This window comes from Cebus imitator, unplaced genomic scaffold (assembly GCF_001604975.1).
Source record: "Cebus imitator isolate Cc_AM_T3 unplaced genomic scaffold, Cebus_imitator-1.0 Scaffold64, whole genome shotgun sequence".
In the NCBI taxonomy this organism is placed as follows: Eukaryota; Metazoa; Chordata; class Mammalia; order Primates; family Cebidae; genus Cebus; species Cebus imitator.
In genome coordinates this window covers 5,773,585-5,785,309 of record NW_016107379.1, presented here as the reverse complement: position 1 = coordinate 5,785,309, position 11,725 = coordinate 5,773,585, and the positions used below count along the sequence as shown (strand labels likewise).

The window sequence follows — 11,725 nt, the reverse complement described above, 5'->3', positions numbered from 1 at the left end:
CCTGAGCATCAAATGGAGTCGCACAGTAGGTGAGCAGAATTGCGCCCTCAAGCTCTGGACATTTTTGACAGTGGCCTGTTACACAAACTGGCCTCTCCTAAGGAGCACTTCCCTGTTAGGTTGGTTAGGAGTGATTGAAACAAAATGTGTTAATGTGTTAAAATGATAAAACCACGTTTCTTTCCAAGAGGTGGCAGGGTCTAATTGTTCCATGTCCTTAGGAATGTCAGAGGCAGGGCTGGGAAAGGGGGAAAGAGGAGAGACATGTCCTCTGATGTGACCAAGGACTTTAATTGGAAGCAGCTCCCCCCACGGTGGCTTTTTCAGAAGCTGGAGTGACTCTTGCTGGTGGCACAGGGATGGCTCAGACGTCTTCTCCTCTTGCAGGGGAGTTTCTGAATCAGTCTTCATGACTCCTGTCCACTGCTCATGGAGACGCCCAGCAGCTGTGCAGCCTTGAGAACCCGCATGGGTGCTGCCGGCTAGAATGCTCAGGGCCTCCTAAGGGTGCATGCTTTGAGCATCATGCGGGTGTCATAGGGGAGGCGTGAATGTCTGTTTGGCACAGCACTATGGAGAGAATTTGTGTTCAGATCTGAAAGAACAGGAATAAACGTATCCTGGGTAAAGGCTTTGAGTGATGTGTGAATAACCCATCTTGGTCATACTCCATTCAGAGACTCCTCAAATCATTCATGGTCTTACATGAGCTAAGAATGACCTCAGGCTGGGTAAAGCAGTTGAGATTTTAGGGTTGACTCATTAGCTCAGCATGGTCCAGCTGATCCTAATACACGTCCACAGTTACCATTTGTGCACGCACTTACACACGGTACCTCCCTTCCTCCTCCTAAGAGCCTGTGCAGTGGGCAATATATTATTGTTATCCTCATTTTGGAGAGAAGGATGCTGAGGTTGAGAGAGGGAGGGTCAGAGACATGTCCAAGCTCAGTAAGCAGCCGAGGCAGAGTTTAAGCTACTGTCTAATAAAATTATGGCCAGGCACAATGGCTCACACCTGTAATCCCTGCACTTTGGGGGGCTGAGGCGGGTGGATCATGAGGTCAGCCTGGTCCAAGACCAGGCTGGCCAACATAGTGAAACGCTGTCTCTACTAAAGATACAAAAAAAAAAAAAAAAAAAAAAAAAGTTAGGTGTGGTGGCCTGTGCCTATAATCACAGCAGTTTGGGAGGCCGAAGTGGGCAAATCACAAGGTTGGGAGTTCGAGACCAGCCTGGACCGCATGATGAAACCCTGTCTCTACTAAAAATACAAAAATTAGCCAGGTATGGTGGCGCACACCTATATCCCAGCCACTCAGCAGCTACTCAGGAGGTTGAGGCAGGAGAGTCGCTTGAACCTGGGAGGCGGAGGTTGCAGTGAGCCAAGATGGTGCCACTGCACTCCAGCCTGGGTGACAGGGTGAGACTCCGTCTCAAAAATAAATAAATAAATAAATAAATAAATACAAAGTTCAACGAACTCAGTGAATAAATAAATAAATAAACTGCCATGGAGGACTAAAGCCAGTGATTTCAATAAATATCTACTACCTAATAATGAATCTCCAATAACTGATAGAGTCTTTAGGCTGTGTTGTTCCAGGCTGGAGTAACTACGCCCTTTCCATATTCCCAGAAGGCTGAAAGAAATCTGAGAGGGTCCCAGCAGGAGGTGGCTGGGGAGGCAGAGTCCTAGAGAAATCATTCAGGTGTTCCTGACACTATTACACACCCACATCTGGAACCTACTGAAGGACCGTGGATGATGCTGTTGGAACACCCTTGGACTGCGGAAGCCAACAGTGGTAGAAGAGCCCTCGCCAGCCTTACAGCAACAGAAGATCTTGGACCCCATGTTTTGGTGGGTGGTGGGAGGAGAAAAGGGCACTGGGGCTCCTGGCTTTGCAGCTCCAATCCCAGAAAGCCACTGTTATCTAAGCACTGGGTCATACTAGGCCCTCCCCTGCTGTAGCTCCTGTGGACAGGAGTTCCAGGCCCACCTGCTTGGGTCCACCACTGTGAGGGCCCATCTTTCCTCCACTGTGAACATTTCTTCTGCCTGTGGAAAGGACTTGGAGCCTCTGCTCTGCCAGTCTTTACCTGTAGCATTGCCTTCTTGAACCGCGGATGTTGAGGGTCTGGCACTGTTCTCTGGACAGCGTTATTTTCTGGATGAACTTAAGACTGCTGCTGAAAAATGTGGATCTCTTCTTTGCCAGGTCCTATGGCAGCAGAACTCAGGAGATGCAGCCACTCACACAGACAAGCTCATGTTTAGGAGTCAGGTTTGCCTTCCCTCTAGGTGTGTGTGTGCTCTTGGGTTGTAATCTTTTTGTGCCTCACTTTATTTTATTTAATTTATTTATTTTTGAGACGCAGTCTTGCTTTGTAGCCCAGGCAGGAGTGAAGTGACATAATCATAGCTACTGCAGCCTCCAACTCCTAGGCTTAAGTGATCCTCCTGCCTCAGCCTCCCAAACTGGTGGGATTACAGGCATGAGTCACTGTGCCCAGCCACTGGCCTCACTTTCTTATCTGGAAAATGGGAATGGTAGTACCACCTTGGAGTCATGAGAGTGTCTGTAAACTGGCCGCTCTGAGGGGAGGCGCTCCAAACGGCTTCCCATGCTCATTGCCTTCCCACGTGGCTCCATTATTCCAGCTGGGCCCAGGTCCCATGGGAGCATGATGATGAAACCCCGCCTTGCTGGTCCCAGTCCTGGCACTGCCACTCACTTGCTGTTAATTTCTTTCAAAAAAGATTACGATTTATTAATTAGATCTCCTTTTTAATACTCTGGTAAATTCACTGCAACCTCTGCCTCCCGGGTTCAAGCTATCTCCTGCCTCAGCCTCCTGAGTAGCTGGGACTACAGGTGTGTGTCACCACACCTGGCTAATTTTTGTATTTTTAGTAGAGACAGGGTTTCACCATGTTGGTCAGGCTGGTCTGGAACTCCTTACCTCATGATCCGCCGACCTTGGCCTCCCAAAGTGCTGGGATTACAGGCGTGAGCCACCGTGCCTGGCTGCCTTTTTTTTTTTTTTCTTTAATCTCAGAAAGTAATGGGAATAGAAACAGCCATGGTGTCAAGAACACTGACATTCATTGAGCATTTGGGCAGATCCTTTGACATCACTGAGCTCATGTCATTTTCGTCTCCACATTGCAAGGCAGGACTTTGTCCGATTTTCCAGATGGAGGGAGTTGAGTCTCAGAAAGGTGACTTGCTCAATTGTGGCAGCCAAGAGGAACAGCTGGGATTTTAATGTCTTTTTAACTGAAGACAGATCTTATTCTGTCTATGCAATTCCAGAATGAGATGTTCAGAACCACCTTGACCTCCAAGCGTTGATGGTAAGTGGTTTTTCAGTGGAAAGGCTCCATATGAAGCCTGGCAGAACAGCATCACAGGTAAGAGCACACTTTTTTTTTTTTTTTTTTTTTTTACTTAGATGGACTTCGGGTCCTAATTCCTCCTTCACCTTGCTGTGTAATTTTGAGCAGTTTAGCCTCCTTGAACCTCAGTTTTCCAGTCTGTACAATGGCATGGTAAAACCTCCCAACAGAATGCCGTTGTAAGGATTTGGTGACATAAAGATATCAAGTGCTTTGCAGGATATCTGGCATACAGTAAGCGTTTAATATCACTGAGATGCTGGCTGGGATGGAGTGGAGTGTGGTGTTTCTTGCATTACCAATGCCCACCTCTAGAGGGAAGCAGGAGCCAATGAAAAGGGTCCTTGGGTTGTCCACAGTGGGCTGCTGAGCTTCAGGTCTCTAGGGACCCCACAGCACTTTGATCAGAATAAGAAAAATCAGTGAGGTCAAACAGGAAGGCTTCTGGAGCTGGGGGAGCCCTTAGGAGTCTTTCAGCTCAGGTGGGGAGACTGGGACCCAGAGAGAGAGAAACAGAGGGGTCAAGGCAAATAAGGGTTCTTATAGCACTTTACTTCTTGCAGCAAAGTGAATAGGTGTCCAGGAGTGATGGGGACATTTTCTATTTTAGCACAGAAAAATTACCCCCTCCTACCCTTAGGCCTAACCTATGAGCCTCACTCACCTGCAGCTGGCAGGGTGGACAGGAGGCTGTCTGTGATGTCAACAGAGTGGGGGAACCAGAGAATGTGGGGGACAGTAGGGTTTGGACTGAACCACAAAGGCAGGGAGGAGGGAGGACATATGCTGACCCTCTTTCCAGCGGTCCAACCCTTTGTCCACCATGCCGCATTGTCCACTGTGCCTGTCAGGTCGGCTGGAGTGGTTCTGCCTCACGAGTCTCTTATCCCTTTTGGATTAGTAGTCTAGCCAGGCGTGTTCTTCTTGTGGGGCTGCTAGAGGAAGACACAGCAAGCCCCACTGTGAAAACACATTTCTAAGCCACTGCTAGTGTCCTATCTGCTGTGTTTTCATTGGCAAGCCACATGACTGTTTAGTTTCTTCTCACTGGGAAGGGGATATTGGTGAATTACTGACTGCTGCCACCTCCTCTCCTGTCCTGGCCTCTGTGCCATCGTGGCAGAAACCTGCCCCAGAGTGGGCTGCAGATTCTCCCGATTGATTAGATGGAGCCCAGCCAGATAATTGTGGATTATCTCAAGGTCACTGATTAGCAACCTTAATCATATCTTCAACCTTAATCTTCATTTTCAGTGGGGTCATTATTCTGCCTACCACAGTCTTTAAACACTTGTATCAAGAAAATAAAAGAATGAAATAAATTCACATTTCTAAAAGCAGAAGAACCACAACAAAGTAACCAAAATAATGTATAAGATTAAAAGCAGAATTTACCAGAGTATTAAAAAGCAGATCTAATTAATAAATCAAAATCATTTTTTGAAAAAAATTAACAAAACAGAAATACTATGTAGCTTAATCAGGACAAAGGGGGAAAAAGCACAAATATATAAAATTAGAAAGAATAAGCAGGAAATAATTGTTGAAACAAAAGAAATTTTAAAAATCTTGAGAGTCCATTATATACTTTTATGTAAAAAAGTTTGAAAAACTCTATGAAGTAGATAATTTCCTGAGAAAATACAGTTTATTAAATTGACTGTGTTAAAGATAGAAACTATTCATTTCTGTAGAAGAAATTTATTAAGGAACTACCCTTCCCCAAATAGGACCAAACAGGTCCAGATAATTTGACAAAGAGAGTTTCACCAAGCTTTTAAAGACCAGTTACAGTACTACATACATTGTCCTAGAGCATATAAAATAAAACTTCCAACTTATTTTTGTGAAGGAAGTATATATTGACAACTGCATCTGATAGGGATAATATGAAAAGAGAAAATTACACAGCAGTGTCACCTACCAATACTGATACAAAAGTACTTAATAAAGTATTAGTGAAGAGAATCCAACATCATAGTATGAAGATAATAAATCATGGTCAGATGAAATTTATCTGTGGAATGGAAGTTTGATTCAATATGAGTAAAAAAATTATGTGATTTTTTTTCCCTTATAGATGCTTAAAAAAAAGGAAAGAGGGAATTGATGGATATTACATTAATATGATAAAATAGCACTCTCTTTATCTCTATCTAAGTCTTTGCCCTAAACTCAGCTTCTTCCTTAATGTGCAAATACTGGAGCTATTTAAAATCAGGAACGAGGCAAAGAAATCTACTAACTTTAACATTGTGCTGGTGGCATTAACCACTGCAATTAGATAAGGTAAATCAGAGACATAAAAATTAGAAGAAGTTAAAGTATTTCTACTTGCAGATAATATAAAAGTATTACTGGTAAGCCATAGGAAAGCAATAACAAAATGACTCAAACAACGAAAGAATTCAGAAGAGAAGCAAGGCATACAATTAGCGTACGAACTCAATAGTGTTATTATACACAAGCAATAACTATCTACAACAATAGTGAGGGAGAAAACTCCATTTACAATAGCAACAAAAGATAAAATACTTAGGAGTAAAGTTAATAAGAAATTTGCAAAATTAATATGAAGAACATTTGAAAATAGCCCTGAAACCCAAAGTAGGTTTGAACAAATGAAAAGCCATTTGTTGGTGGTTAGGAAGAATCAGTGTTACAGATGGGTCAGTTCTTCCTAATTTATAATTTTCCCTAAGTTAATTTATAAATTTAGCACAATCATGATGAAAATAATATCAAGATTTTTTATGAAGCTAGACAAATGATCCTAACATTTACACAAAAAAACAAGCAAGAATAAAACAGGCAGACTCCCCAGTGGAGTAGAATAGAAAGTTCAGAAAAAGACACAAATATATATGAAAATTTAGTATATGAGAATAAAGGTGTCATCTCAGATGGATAATTGGACCAAAGATATTCTCCTTAATAAATATGCCGAAATGACTATGTAATCATTTGGATAAAATGTAAAGTTAGATCCATACTTCCTAAATACATAACAGTGAATGCCAAATGGAACAGGTTATACATGTAAATAATAATGCTATACAAGAAATGAAGAGGCGTGGGTGAATTCCTCTATAAACTGGATATAGGGAAAGGCTTTCTAATGAGAACCCAAAGTCCAGATTCAATGAAAGATTAATAAATTTGACTTCGAGGAGCTAATATTTCTAGTATATAAAGAGCACTAAAAAACTAAGGGGAAAAATACAAAAGACTGGAAGACATAAACAGATAATTAATTATTTTTTTTTTTTTTGAGATGGAGTATCACTCTTGTCGCCCAGGCTGGAGTGCACTGGCGGGATCTTGGCTCACTGCAACTCCACCCCCCTGGTTCAAGCGATTCTCCTGCTTCTGCCTTCCGAATAGCTGGGATTACAGGCGCCCACCACCACATTCAGTTAATTTTTGTATTTTTCATAGAGACGGGGTTTCACCATGTTGGCCAGGCTAGTCTTAAACTCCTGACCTCAGGTGATCTGCCCACCTCAGCCTCCCAGAGTGCTGGGACTGCAGGTGTGAGCCATTGAACCTGGCTTATAAACTCTTACAGAAGAGAACTTGGCAGCATCTAACAAAACTGTATATGTCTTTTCCATTTGGCTCTAAAGACATACATTGACCCTGCACAGTGGCTCTTTGGGAGACAGAGGTGGGAGGATCACCTGAGGTCAGGAGTTTGAGACCTGCCTGGCCAGCATGGTGAATGCCCATCTCTATTAAACATACAAAAATTAGCCTGGTATGATGGTGGGTGCCTGTAATCCCAGCTACTTGGGGGGCTAAGGCAGGAGAATCGCTTGAACCCAGGAGGCAGAGGTTGCAGTGAGCCGCCGAGATGCTGCAAATTGGGAAATGTAAACAATTGGTGACTCTGGGTAAAAGGTAAATGGGAGTTCTCTGTATTATTCTTGAGACATTTCTGTAAATTTGCAATTAATTCAAAAGGTATCCAAAAAGCTAAATTTTTTCCTTCCTTCCTTCCTGCCTGCCTGCCTGCCTGCCTTCCTCCCTCCCTCCCTCCCTCTCTCTCTCTTTCCTTCCCTCCCTCCCTTCTTTCCTCCCTTCTTTCCTTCCTTCCTTCTTTTCTTTCTTTGAAATGAAGTCTCACCCTGTCACCCAGGCTGAAGTGCAGTGGTGCAATCTCAGCTCACTGCAACCTCCACCTCCTGGGGTCAAGTGATTCTCTTGCCTCAGCCTCCCTAGTAGCTGAGATTACAGGAGTGCACCACAATACCCAGCTGATTTTTGTATTTTCAGTTGAGATGGGGATTCACCATGTTGACCAGGCTGGTCTCCAACTCCTGACCTCAGGTGATCCACCTCAGCCTCCCAAAGTGCCGCAATTACAGGTGTGAGGCACTGCCCCAGTCAAAAGGCTAACGTTTTTTTCTTTTTTTTTTTTTAGATGGAGTTTTGCTTTTGTTGCCCAGCTTGGAATGCAATGACAGGATCTTGACTGAAACCTCTGCCTCCTGGGTTCAAGTGATTCTTCTGCCTCAGCCTCCTGAGTAGCTGGGATTACAGGCATGCATCACCATGCCTGGCTGATTTTGTATTTTTAATAGAGATGGGGTTTCTCTATCTTGGTCAGGCTGATCTTGAACTCCTGACCTCAGGTGATCTGCCTGCCTTGGCCTCCCAAAGGGCTAAAGTTTTAAAGCTTAGTTAGATGTGACAATATATTTAAAAATGATAAGACATTATTTGGTAAGGGGGAAAGGAAAAGAGGAGAGATGTCCTCTGATGTGACCAAGAACTTTAATTGGAGGCAGCTCTTCCCATGGTGGCTTTTTCAGGAGCTGGAGTGACTTGCTGGTGGCACAAGGATGGCTCAGACGTCTTCTCCTCCTTCAGGGGAGTTTCTGAATCAGTCTTCATGACTCCTGTCCACCGCCCTCTTACTCATGGAGACACCCCAGCAGCTGTGTAGCATCAGGAACCCCCATGGGTGCTGCCAGCTAGAATGCTCAGGGCCTCCCAATGAGACACGGCTGGAACGGCCAGTGATACTGGCTGTAGCGGTTCAAGTTTCTCTTGTAAAAATTTCTTTGGGAAGCATATGCATTCAGATCTGAAAGAAGAAAGGAAAAAATTACGCTGGGTGAAGGCCTTCAAAGGCCTTGGGCTTGGATGAACTGTTCAGGTCGTTCATATCCGCTGCTGATCTTTCCTCAGATATTTGAATCTCAAGGGACCCAAGGCAGCCCCTAGCCTAGGACTTAGAGGTCTTTTGTGATAGGAGAAATTTCTTGCAGTGTGTTTTGTATTGTGCTACACTGGTAGCTTCAGTAATGGTAGAGTCTCTTGCAAAGCACAGTGACATGGAAAGTAGGAGACTTGGGCCCATCCTGGCTCTGACACTTACGTCATTCCCTAGCGCACTCATGAGAAGTCCCTTTCCCTCTGTGAGCCTCAGCCTTGTGGCAGGTGGTAAGGGCAGAGGGAAGGAGTAGGCGAGCTAGGGAGGCTCCTTCCTTCTCAAGCTTGATTCAAGCAGAGCTGTTCCTCTTTGATCTTTTATAGTAATTGGACTCTGTGAAATTTTGTTTTCAAGGGCGTTTAGTTGTTAGGAGAATTCAAAATGACTGGGTCGGATAATCCTTAGTTCTCAACAGGACTCCTGGGGTGGCTGTGAGTTATGTAAGGCCACCTGGGCATAGAGTTGGTGCCCAGCAGTGTGGCTGCATGTCTTCTTACTGGGACGTGTCACTGTCCTGGGATTGGGCATCGGTTCTTCCATGACCCAGAGGCATTTCACTGTGAGTTGAACTACACTCAGTCCACAAGTGTTTTCTGGCATGCTTTACTTGCCATGAACCTGGCTGGATCTAGGGAAATAACAGGGAACAAAACTGATGTGGGCACTGCTTTCCTGGCACTTACTGTCTAGTGGCCAAACTAGATATCAAGTAAGCATATAAAAAATATACTTATGGGGTGAGGTGCCATGGCTCATGCCTGTAATCCCAGCACTTTGGGAGGCTGAGGCGGGTGGATCACGAGGCCAGGAGTTCAAGACCAGCCTGGCCAAGATGGTGAAACCCTGTCTCTACTAAAAATACAAAAATTAGCCAAGCATGGTGGCGCATACCCGTAGTCCCAGCTACTCGGGGGGCTGAGGCAGAGAATTGCCTGAATCCAAGAGGGGGAGGTTGCAGTGAGCCCAGATCGTGCCATTGCACTCCAGCCTGGGTGGCAGAGCAAGACTCCATCTCAAAAACAAAACAAAACAAAAAAACAAACAAACATAAACTTATAAGAAGATGCCACCAGGTACAGTTGTTACACCTGTAATCCCAGCACTTTGGGAGGCCAAGGTAGGTGGACAACAGGAGCTCAAGACCAGCCTGGCCAACATGGTGAAACCCTTTCTCTACTAAAAATACAAAAATTAGCTAGGCTTATTGGTGAGTGCCTGTAATCTCAGCTATTCAGGAGGCTGAGACAGGAAAATCACTTGAACTTGGCAGGTGGAGGTTGCAGTGAGCCGAGATTGGAGATTGTACTCTAGCCTGGACAACAGAGGGAGATTCCATGAGAAAGAAAGAAAATTGGAAAGAAAGGAAAGAAAGGAAAGAAAGAAAGAAAGAAAAAGAAAGAGAGAGAGAGAAAGAAATAAAGAGAGAAAGAAAAGATGATTCCACAAAGCCTTGGAAGGAAAATATGGATGTGTGCCCTTTCCCCGCAGACCTGCTCCTCCTCATGCACTTCCTAGCTTGGAAGATCTTGGAGTCAGGTCGTAGACTCTGGGGTCTCCCCAACGTGCTCTGGAATGTGACTGCAGTTACTGGATGGGAGCGATTCCATCTCTCCACCTCACTTAGCTGAAATATCAATGGGGTCTGGTCATCAGTATCAGGCCCTCTGTCTGGGGGTTTCTGATCAGCGTTAGGACCCCATTTTGGGACTCACCCTCAAACTCACTGCTGCTGGAGGAAACTCTCTTTTTCGGCTGGATCAGGGGTTGTCTTGAAGGCAAATGGGAGGCTGCGTTAATGTGTTTGGGATTTTGTCTGTTAAGCTCATCCCTCTGAAGCTGCAAATCTGGCAAGGAGAATTCCACAGAGTTACGTGGGGAGGCTTAGGTGAGATCATGGAAGTGAGGTGTTTTGCAAGCTCTGAAGCCGCGCACACAGGCAAGTGGTGGTTATTATGGGGTGGGGGCAGACCTGAAACTACCACCTCCTGTCCTCTGAGGACTTCCCCTCACAGGCAGGTGCTGGATTCAAAGTGTGTATTTAAAAAAACACATTATATTTGTACATATTTATGGGGTACATGTGAAATTTTGTTACATGCATAGAACATGTAATGATCAAGTCAGTGCAAAGTTTGTATTCTTTTTAAAACATAAACATTTTTCTATTTATAAATGTAATGCATACTCGCCATATAAAAGTTAGGAAGGCTGGGCGTGGTGGCTCACGCTTGTAATGCCAGCACTTTGGGAGGCTGAGGTGGGCGGATCACAAGGTCAGGAGATCGAGACTATCCTGGCTAACATGGTGAAACCCCATCTTTACTAAAAATACAAATAATTAGCCAGGTGTGGTGGCACGTGTCTGTAGTCCCAGCTACTCAGGAGGCTGAGGCAGGAGAATCGCTTGAACCCAGTAGATGGAGTTGCAGTGAGCTGAGATTGTGCCACTGCCCTCTGGCCTTGGTGGCAGAGTGAGACTCTGTCTCAAAAAATAAATAAATAAATAAAAGTTAAGAACTATTGAATAGTATGAAGGAGGAAAAAATGCCTCAAACATCTCTTCCTCCAGCTATTATCACAGTTCTGGTCGTTTCCTATCCGTTTTTACAGAGTCCATCATATCCTATGTATTATGGATGAATTTTACTTATTTATTTATTTCTTTTTTGTGACAGGGATCTGCTGTGCTGCCCAGGCTGGAGTGCAGTGGTGCGATCATAGCTTATGGTAACCTCAAACTCCTGGGCTCAAGCCATCCCCTACCTTAGCCTCCTGAGTAGCTAGGACTCAGGCCTGTGTCACTGCACCCAGCTAATATTTAAAGTTTTTTGTAGAGAACAGGAATCTCACTATGTTGTCAGGCTGCTCTCGAAGTCCTGGCCTCAAGTGATCCTTTAGCCTCAGCCTCCCAAAGTGCTAACATCACAGATGTGAGCCACCCCACCCAGCCCTTTACTTGGCTTTATTCAAATACTTTATAGCATAAACATTTTTCTCATGTCACTAAATTTAAAAAATGGTTGTGCAATATTCTAGTTTTTGAGTAATGTAAGGTTTATTTAACTAAAGTTCTAATGTTGGAATTTTTTTTTTTTTTTTTTTTT

At 44.3% G+C, this 11,725-nt stretch overlaps 2 protein-coding genes across 3 annotated transcripts in view; both read right to left on the bottom strand.

Moving 5' to 3' along the window:
* Positions 1-272: 272 nt before the first annotated feature.
* Positions 273-1,883, bottom strand: TEX53 (testis expressed 53). The gene is made up of 2 exons (XM_037739174.1): positions 1,753-1,883; positions 273-595 (listed from the first exon to the last, which is right to left on the bottom strand). Exons 1-2 carry the CDS (start codon positions 1,856-1,858, stop codon positions 492-494), a joined length of 210 nt encoding a protein of 69 aa, XP_037595102.1. The 5' UTR covers positions 1,859-1,883; the 3' UTR covers positions 273-491.
* A 6,142-nt stretch (positions 1,884-8,025) lies between these two features.
* TEX48 (testis expressed 48) overlaps positions 8,026-11,725 on the bottom strand; it is a 17,820-nt gene continuing 14,120 nt past the window's right edge. For both annotated transcript variants that reach the window (XM_037739171.1, XM_037739172.1), the window contains exons 4-5: positions 10,334-10,465; positions 8,026-8,492 (exon numbers count right to left, since the gene is read on the bottom strand). In XM_037739171.1, coding sequence (XP_037595099.1) covers positions 8,389-8,492; positions 10,334-10,465 — 236 coding nt within the window. In that variant the 3' untranslated portion in view covers positions 8,026-8,388. The remainder of the gene's footprint in view (positions 8,493-10,333; positions 10,466-11,725) is intronic.